The following is a 9,990-nucleotide window of genomic DNA, read 5'->3' on the forward strand; positions in this document are numbered from 1 at the left end:
GTTTTAATATCTCTCTGGGGTACAAATAATTTATAGAATGGATGCTTCAGTTCCAGTTCTAAAGGAAAATAAAAATGAAGTAATGAAAAAAAAAATTTCAATTTACGACTTTATTTCAGCTTGGAAAACATGTTTCATATTCCTGAGCTTGCTTAAAAGCAAAAGAAAAAATATGACTAAAACGAAATCCTGACGTAGCTTACTAAGCCATCAGTTGGCTTTGACATGCTAACCAAACCTAAATGTTTCTTTAAGTATGAGTTTAATACTCACGATTAACTTCCAATATTTGTTCCTTATGAAAAATTTATTTTTCAATACTTTAAATAATTTTTTTTTAGTAATTTTATTATTGCTCAGGAAACATAGCTTAAAAATTATTCAAATGTGATAAATTAAGTATGTGATAAATAATATTTTAAATTATTGTCTTTATATTCATTCAATTAATACTTTTATTTACGTTATTACAAACATTTATCGGACGCAACTTTTATCTAACTGGAGTTGGATTCGCAAACGGACTTTTCTTCGACTCTGACTTAATATCCCCATTTTAAATATATTGGTGAACAAAATCAAATCTGTGAATCGAAATTATTTAATAGGAATTTTAATGGGATCAAGGTCTATTTTCCTCTTTCAATATACCGGACCCAACTTTTATTTAACCGGAGTCGGATTCGCAAGCAGACTTTTCTTCGACTCTGACTCCCTCCTTGGTGTAAATATAACGATGGACAAAATCAAATCTATTGAATCAAAATTTCTGAAAATTTAATAAGATCAGGGTTTTACTATTCTCTTTCAATCTACCGTACCCAACCTAGACAAGCACATATCACCATAAAATCTATGGTTCGAACGCAAGTCGTAACGCGGAAGAGAGCACCGACTTTTCTTTTGGGGCTGGACTTTTTCTTCTGGGATCATATGAAGAGCAAAAGTCTACGACGATAGTCCCAAAGATTCTGCCGAAGGCCTTGTTGACCGGATATCCGTAGCTGCTGACACCATAAGAGGGATGTCTGTTTTCGCGAATTTGCGGCGGTCATTCCTTCGACAGTGTTAAGCCTGCGTTAATGTTGGCGACTGAAATTTTGATCAGTTCCTGTTATGAGGAACTTAGTGTTGTTACATTTCATTTGGTTGAATAGAATTCTTTTCTCCATTTTATCGGTTTCTTCTCATTTCCTCTCCGTTTTATTTACTATAATTTTTTGGAACAGCAAGTTTTGCGCTCTAGCTCTTTAACAATTGCGTTCCGATTATGAATTGTGTGGTGATTTGTGTTCGTCCAGTTGTCTTCTATCACCCCTGTTATGTACTGTGAATTTTGGGGCACACTGTATATCTATAATTCCAACAATTTACACCAGACATTAATAAAAATATGGAAGCACATATGTAACTAATGCATTTTCTGTACCACGTAGTTTTATTAGCTAAATGTGACTTTTAAAGCAATTGTTTTTCTTTCATTTTGTCATAGGTGGTTATCAAGATACCATTTACATAAAATATAAAAAGAAATCACCTACAGGCAAAACAAACTGTCGAATTGAGTGAATCGAATAAAATTTGTAACTCTGACTGAGGTTTGATTTCCATTGAAAGGTAAATAGTGGTAAGTCCTTTCATTCTAATTCATTAGAATATTAATTCACTATCTTTGCTACCAATTGGAAAATGCTTTCTGAAACTACGGAAAATCCGTTGTAGAACTCTTCTTAAAACTGTACCAATTACTATAATACAAGTAGTACGTATTACTGTCAGTAGTATTTATTAATTAAGCATCATCTGTACGGTTTTCCGAAATGAATTTTATGTTAACCTTTTCTCCTTTAACCATGCCTTTTAAGCACATAGCTTATTTTCTTTCATTTCAATTAATACATATTATCAGTACTAATAAGGCATTAGTGTCAACAATGATATGGAGATTTTTTACAGTTTCCTAAAATGAAGTAGTACCTTTTGTTCATTATTTTTGCTTTTCTGTTCATAAGATTTTTTTTATATCAATAATTATGTTAACAACATTAATTAACAACATTGTCGTCAATGGTAGCATGACGATTTCTCACGGTTCTAGACAAACAACTATTTTTACTCCATCAATTTTGCTTTCTAGTACATAGCTTATTTCTTTTATTTCAATATGCATATATTGCCTAAATTAATTAAGCATCATTGGCGTCAATCATAATAAGGCGATTTTTTACGTTTCTTCCAAATGAATTAGTGTTATATTCCCATTAATTTTGTCTTTAAATACATGAATATTTTTTTTCTATTCAATTACTGTTGGTTTTAAATAATATTTTTAAAGCACGTTTTAAAAGAAGTTTTATATAAAAAAAAAGAGCATGGCATCAGACATCTTTAAAATTTGTTGACGTTAACCACTAGCGCTCTAAAAGTAATACCACTGAATTTATCTGACATAACGAAAATAAAATAATTAAATATTTAAATAAGTGCAATAAAGTATTTTTTTGATCAAACAGAGCTATAGGCTACATGCATATTTACATCACACATAGTACAAGGGTAATATCGAACTATTTGAGATACAACAAACAGTTAAAAAATTAAATTACTAGATAATATTTGGATATTGATTTAATATCTACATCTAAGTGAATCTTATTTTTACAACCAAATAATTACAAATTGTTTTAATTTAATAAAATGTAAAACAAAAATCAATCGTGTTTTAAAATAATAGACATTTGTAAACTTGCCTGGTAGAAAGTGCTTTCGGACTTTGGAAGCATCTTCATCCGAGAAAGAAATGTAAGCATCGAATAATTTTTCACCGTCTGTTTTTCCTCTTTTTTTCAAACATTTCAATCCTTTTGAATAGAACCACACTCTTAAATGATACCGATATCGAAAACACAACAAAATGGCGATCACTGTCACTGTTAGAATCACTGGAATGTGATGAAAAAAACAAAAACAATTATAGTATTTTGAAAAGATATTATTGATTACTGATTGTTACTGACAGTTTTAACTTGTGTTGGATTTGCATAATGCTCAGGGGTTCAAACAAAATATTTGTAAATAATATGGAGTTCCACATAATTTTCTTGAACATTATGTGGTCCTCACACCAAGAAGTTCGTTATCAGAAATACAACTAAAGGGTGGTCACTGTTATTATTAGAATTACTATAATAATTGAAGGGATAAGTGAATAAAGGTGGTTAGTAAAATTTAAAGAAAAGAAGAAAAAAACATATGATTCTCCCCCTTTCTGAATTTCCTTTCCCCCAAAACTAAACGCTTGATATGGTGCAATATATAACATTTTACTTGTTACTAAAAGTAGGGTATTTAATACTTTGCCACAGAGTGGAACTTACTTTTTGGGAGTCCGGGTTTTGAGGACTTATAAGCTACTTTTATTGAACAATTTTTTTTTAAATGGCTATATTTTCTAATTATTTCTGGAGTCTCGGGATATGAAAGGATTTGATAAATAATAGTACTTACCCGATCCCTCAACTATCATTAGGTTATAGTTCCGCTTTAATTTAGGGCAAAGTTCGATTTCACTCAAAGTAATTATTACTCTCCCTCTCATATTCTCTCTGTCTTCCTCAAAGCTACATCGGGTCTCGTTTGCATCCAAAATCTAAAAATAATTATTGTTTTTGAATTTTTAAAAGTATTCTTGTTATGTTTATTAAAATCGGGAAAATGATATTTATAATTGACTTGTCATACTGTAGCCCATGTAATATTTTCTGTTGTAGTAGAAACACATCAATTAATGAAGCGATATTTTGAGTCAGTTAAAAGCATAACGTTGTAATTACCACAACTTTTATACATCGTGGTGGTTAAAATAACTTCTTTTTGAAATTATACTTCTTATGCGATTTCCAACAAGGATGCGTTAAACGTTTAACGCTACATTTTTATTGGCAGGGAAATCACGCGGTAGGATCCAGTTTTTCCTCATTCATTTCCATATTGTTATTGTTTCCTCACTTCCCCTATTTCAAGAGATCCAGAACGGAAAAGTGCACAATACTACCGTGATTACAGAGCACGGAAGCGAACGGAGCAGGAAAAAGAGTCGTTGAATAAAACTAGTGATCCTTCTACGACTGCTAATTCTTCTACAATTAACGTCGTAGGATGCGAAGTTTAACTTCTTCCGAGCGGAGGGACTCCACGCACTATTTTTTTTTTAATCAAATTCTCTAAAACGGTATATTACTGTAAAGTTTTAACCTAAAAACTAAAAAAAGCACTAAGCAAGAAATTGTTAATTACCCTTCACTTAAGCGGTTAAAATTTGTATGATCTCGCCCGTTGGGTTTTGACAGATGGGTGTGGGGAAAGAATTAAATAAGTGCTATTTAGACAGGCGAAATATTATTTTCAACGTATTTTTTCACGTTTAATAGAATGAAACCAAACATGTGACAATAAGATAAATATTTAAAAGTTACAAAGTTTTTTTTATATATATATAAAATGCTTAATTTTTGTCATGTACACATTTATTATTTTTACACTCCTCTATTTTCTCTAATTAACTCTTTTCAAAGCTAAGTAATGAATTGTGCTTGATGAAGTTTGAACACAGAATCGAATAAGGCCCGAATTGTGTCTATAGAGTAAATGGAATTAAGAAGAAAAATGTAAATTAATACAAGCCAATTAGTAGAAAATATATTTTAAAATGTAAGTTGGGAAATATATTTTAAACGCACCACTAGCACTTAAATATACGACATTTAACTTACAAGTTCATTTATTTCAATGTTTAATTATCAAAATGTAACGGTAGTCTTAACAATGTTAAATGTGAAAACATGGATTCAGCTCATAATTTAAATATTTGGTAAAAAATGACTACTAAAGAGCTAAGTATGCTTGTATATTATAATAGCTGATTCCGTTTTAAGCGTAGCTCTTTTCTTTTAATATTAAATGTGGTTACTCTAAAAATAGAGTCATGGTACTTGAGAATAACTACTAATAAATATGCTTGTATTGATAGCTCACTATAAATCTAAATACAACAATGATAATTTTATTCTTAAAAGTAAGACGAAAATAATGATGTATCAAATGAAAAAAGAATTGGTTTACAATAAATTTACATAGTGATATTTACAAAAAAAATCTTTTTATGTTTCGAAAGAAATTCGACATAACAAGGTTTTGAGTAGGAACTCTTTGACACCGGAAATCAAATTAACGTTTGGAGAACATTTAATACTGAGGGGATAAAATATATTTTTGACATAACAAGATCGAGGTATCGAGGGCATACAGTACTTTGAAAAAAATTATGTAGAGGTTTTATAAAAAGGAACAATCCTATTTGTAAAAAAATTCACCCTTGTGTGTACAATTATGAACAAACTTGGAAAAAAAATTTAAAGCTGCAATACATACTATAACACTCCGACTTTACGCTTGCTCAAATCAGTAGTCACCTAATCCAACGTATTTCTTATACTATATTTAGGAGTATTTTTCGAAATTGATTTACCAATTGAGTGGTTTGAGTTAGAACTTACTGTAGAATTTTGGGCTATAATCCACTTTCTAAAGGGTAGAGTATCACAATCACACCGCCATGGATTTCGAGATAAAGTGAAGGCCTTGACATTAGACGGCGGATTATTAAAGAATCTTGTGATATTGTTTTCTGCCAGTAAAAGAACCTCTATGTTGTTTGGAAGACTGAAGTCCAATCGTGAGATAAAGTTGCGTTCCAGATTCAAGATACGTAGCTTGGACGTTGGATGAAGGTTGATCTCGATTTGATTAGACAGCATGTTTCCTCGAAGATTTAGTTCAATTGTCATTTCTGGAAATCTATTTGGTATCTTTCAAAAAAATGGTGAGATATTCCATCGTTTAAAAATATTAAAACAGAAATGTTTACGAAAAATATCTAAAGTGCAAAAAAAAAGTTTACACCTATAATAACTTTTGATCTAATGATCGGAAATTCAGGTATTCGGATTCAATCTTAACAGTTGAAATCTATTCTTAAATATACTAATCAGTTAGAGGAGGTGATATATAAAGTTACGAAGTTAGACACAAAAATATAATTTCTTTCAGTAAAAATACTTTTCTTTCGTGGATTTCAAACATTTTCCTAATCGAAAGATGGGAGAAAGCCACGATTCGGAAAATATAGACCCAATAGTTCTGCAAGGAAAATCGCTGACCAGTGAGAGTTTTGGCCACTTATTTACCAATTTGGCCAAATTAAACTTACTATTACAGTAATATATTATGTATCAGAAGTAGACTCTTTTTTTTTATTTATTTATTCTTTCGACATTGTTATATCGTAACAAAAAAATGAAGCAAAAATTCTTTTGTATTTGCTTACCCTAAAATATGACAATCAATTTGTGCATGAGATATTTTAAATCACGAATTCAGNAAATTAATATTTTATTTTTTATTTACTCTTTTGACATTGTTATATCGTGACAAAAAAAATGAAGCAAAAATTCTTTTGTATTTGTTTACCCTAAAATATGAAAATCAATTTGTGCATGAGATATTTTAAATCACGAATTCAGACACAAAAATGTATTTTCTCTGAATAAACAAATTTTTTTTTCTTTCAAAAATTTGATTTCTAGGTCTAAAAATATGGGGAGTAGTCACAAAGTGGAGAACATGAACCCAATAATTTAGCGAGTGAAAGTTTGCACCACTTAATTTCAATTTCACGTATTATGCGATTCGCAAATTCCTTAAGAACTATTTGTCCGATGCCTTTCAAACTTTTAATTAAATTAAAATTCATTTAAAAATACGTAGATTAAACTGGTGTAAGAATTTGTATACATTTCCGTTTATTATATTTTTAACTATTAATAAATTTTGAATTAAATGACTAAAAACTTTAAATAACAATAAAAAATTAGTTCTCCTGGAATTAAATAGAGATAAACAAGTTTTAAAGTTGTTTGTAAAAATCTCTCGTTTCTCTTTGTTAGTCACAGAATTATGTCGACGAAATATGCAAAAAGAGTAACTAATATTAAGGGACCAAACCTTTAGATCGGATTCATGCCTCAATTATTGGAATCATATTTTTCAGATTGCAGGTACTATACGTATTTTTTTTTATAAGAATTCAAAATTTTTGAAAAGTAATTCTTTTATATTTAAAGATAGTGAGTTCATAATATAATATGCTTTAGTTAATTAAAATACATTTAAGAATGAACCTACGAACCATAATGATGATTCGTAGGTTTTTATGCCATAAAATCTGTTCATTAGATCAAAAGTTATTAAAATTGCTAACTTTTTTATGAGCACTGTAGAGTGCATTTTATAAATTTAAGACAAACCATAAAATAATGCAATATTAGTCACTTAAACTAAATCGACAAAAATATAAATATATTAAAAATGGTTTGTAACTTTTATGCAGTCATAATATGTTTTGAATGCTTGAACAGAAAAAAGTAATAAAGCAAAAACAACGTGAATGAAGCACAAATAAAATACACAAACAGACATACTATAGTTTTGGATCATTAAACAAGAACATTCTTTAGCGTCTAAACACTAAATGACAGTAAAAAAGAAAAGAGACAAACAGGTGCAAAGTGGTTTAACACGTTCACGCCGGGGTGACCCACCGGTGGGTGACGCTAGATTTTCTCATCTTGGCAGCGCACCGGAGCAAAAACTGGTAACAATAAATTTCATTTTTTAGTTTTTTTCCGGGAATAATGAAAATCCATAACTACCAATTGTTTTTAACGGATGCAATTTTTATATTGAATTGCTTCATCGCCGTGATAAATTCCCTTACAGTGAATTGCTATTGTACAGAATAGATTAACTCCTCCCTAATATTATCCAATATTGAAATAGTTCCTCTACCAGTATTTTCACTTTTCCCGCCGTGAACGTGTTATCCTGTAGGGACAAGGAACAAGCTTGAAGGTAATAATAAAAGTTTGATAAGAAACAGGTGTCGGAGGATTCAGCTAGAGCCACAGGATTGTATTTTTTTTATGATCTTTCTAATTATTTATGCGAAGTCGTGGATAAAATAATTCTAAATTAAACTTACTAGTCAAGAACTATTCAATAAAACAGGGCTGCTAACTACAACAATTTTTGCTAAATATTTTATTGAGTGGTAGACCAGTGAAAAACTAAAGCTTTTAAAATTTCGGATAATTTTGCCAATTAATGATTGTTAACATGAGACATCTGGAACAAAGTGGTGTTTTATGTAAATTTTTGAATCTTAAGTGGTGTAAAACATAATTTGAAATTGAATTTAGAAATCAAGGGATCATGTATTAAAAATAAATATAACTAGCCCTAGAAGAAGTTTTACAAAAAAAACCGTAGAAAACCTGAATTAAAACATAAAATTTGATACAACTATAAGAACATTGAACACAAAAAAGAATAAGTTCACATCCCTGTTGAAATCTTATGGAAAGGATAAATAGAAATATTGCGTATGTTTATTACCGAGGTCACTTAAGTTATGATAATTCAAAGAGGAAAAAAAATATTTTGATATGGCAGAGTACGAGACATAGTGATATTATAATATCTGATCTGAACAAAACAGTTCACACCAGACATTATACTACATCAGACTATATGATCTGAACAAAACAGTAATCAACTATTCCTAATTTTCCTCTAATTAAATTTTTTTTTAGTTTTATTAAATATTATGATATTTAAAGAGAATATAAATTAGAGAGATTTTATTTAATTTTCTAACCATCCTTGAACAACTGACCGAATTTTTAGTTTACGACTGCCAATGTTAAACTTCGTGTCTTTGTAATTTTGAACTCAATCCAGGAGGCAAGGGAAGTCTTGGCTCAGTTTTTAAGACAAATTTGCCTTCGAGAAGGACTTTTGATGGAACTAACCCGCATTTGTGTTATAAGAAGAGGAAAACAGCGGAATCACGGTTAGCCTGATAGCAAGGGAATTCGATATCATCACTGAGGATATTTTACGTCACTACTTGACCTTACGTCACTCCTTGCTCTTAGTGCACGTTTGCATATCCTTCCTCTCGGTTAGTAATGCACGTACAATCACAGTGAAGAGATGGGAAGTATTCTTTTGGCCAAGATAAATCTTCCTTAGTCAATTCTCTCAGCCATTTTGATTTTAAACTTAATGGTAATGAACAGACAAAGTCGATAAATAATATTTTGTTCTGTTGCCACCGTTAGAAGAAGGTTTTAAAAAGTATAGATTGTTGGTGTACCTTCATTAAAACATAAGTTTTTCTAAAACTATAAGAACACTGCCCACAAATCAGAGCGAATATGCCTCTTTCTTGAAATATTATAAAAATGAATAAATTTAAATCTTTACGAATGTTCGCTGTTATTACTGGAATCACTTAAGGGTAAGATAAGTCGAAAACGATTGAGATTATTAAACGATTAAGATTGAAATTATTATACTACCCTGGTAGATAGAATGACACCAGACGATCTCATGGACCCTCTTCATATGAATCAAATTTAGATCTTTGCACCTAATTAACATCTCTCGGGGTTGCATAGCGACCACCTGCCCTGCCACAAACAGCTAAATGCTCTTAATGCTTTCTTTTAATACTACTCATTTCACTTCATTGCTATTTATTTGTTTTTAACTTTGGAACCCTTTTGGTTCAATGATATTTTTATATTTTAATATTCTGGAAGCCTGTTGGTTCAATATCTATGTTTTCAATGTTTTATCACGTTTAAATTGCTTTTGCTTGTCTAATTTACCTTTTGATCCAATGTTTTTAATGTTTACAATCTTTCACTTACCTGTTTACCCTCTTGGATCCAATGTTATATACTGTATTCTTTTTCAGATTGTTGTTGTTAGTAATATTCAAAGATACTTAAGAAATCATGTAATGCTATATCAAATTCGTCTCTATTCAAATCTAAGGCATACAAGTCATTGTCAACTAAAATTATA

The 9,990-nt window shown here is 30.2% G+C and overlaps 1 protein-coding gene across 1 annotated transcript in view; it reads right to left on the reverse strand.

Moving 5' to 3' along the window:
* Positions 1 to 1,268: 1,268 nt before the first annotated feature.
* The window catches only part of LOC122271604 (phospholipase A2 inhibitor beta-like), a 12,296-nt gene continuing 3,574 nt past the window's right edge, over positions 1,269 to 9,990 (reverse strand). The window contains exons 2-4 of the mRNA XM_043053481.2: positions 5,556 to 5,867; positions 3,508 to 3,649; positions 1,269 to 1,354 (exon numbers count right to left, since the gene is read on the reverse strand). Of these exons, the coding sequence (XP_042909415.2) occupies positions 1,269 to 1,354; positions 3,508 to 3,649; positions 5,556 to 5,867 (540 nt within the window). The remainder of the gene's footprint in view (positions 1,355 to 3,507; positions 3,650 to 5,555; positions 5,868 to 9,990) is intronic.

The sequence above is a fragment of the Parasteatoda tepidariorum genome, chromosome 9, assembly GCF_043381705.1.
Source record: "Parasteatoda tepidariorum isolate YZ-2023 chromosome 9, CAS_Ptep_4.0, whole genome shotgun sequence".
In the NCBI taxonomy this organism is placed as follows: Eukaryota; Metazoa; Arthropoda; class Arachnida; order Araneae; family Theridiidae; genus Parasteatoda; species Parasteatoda tepidariorum.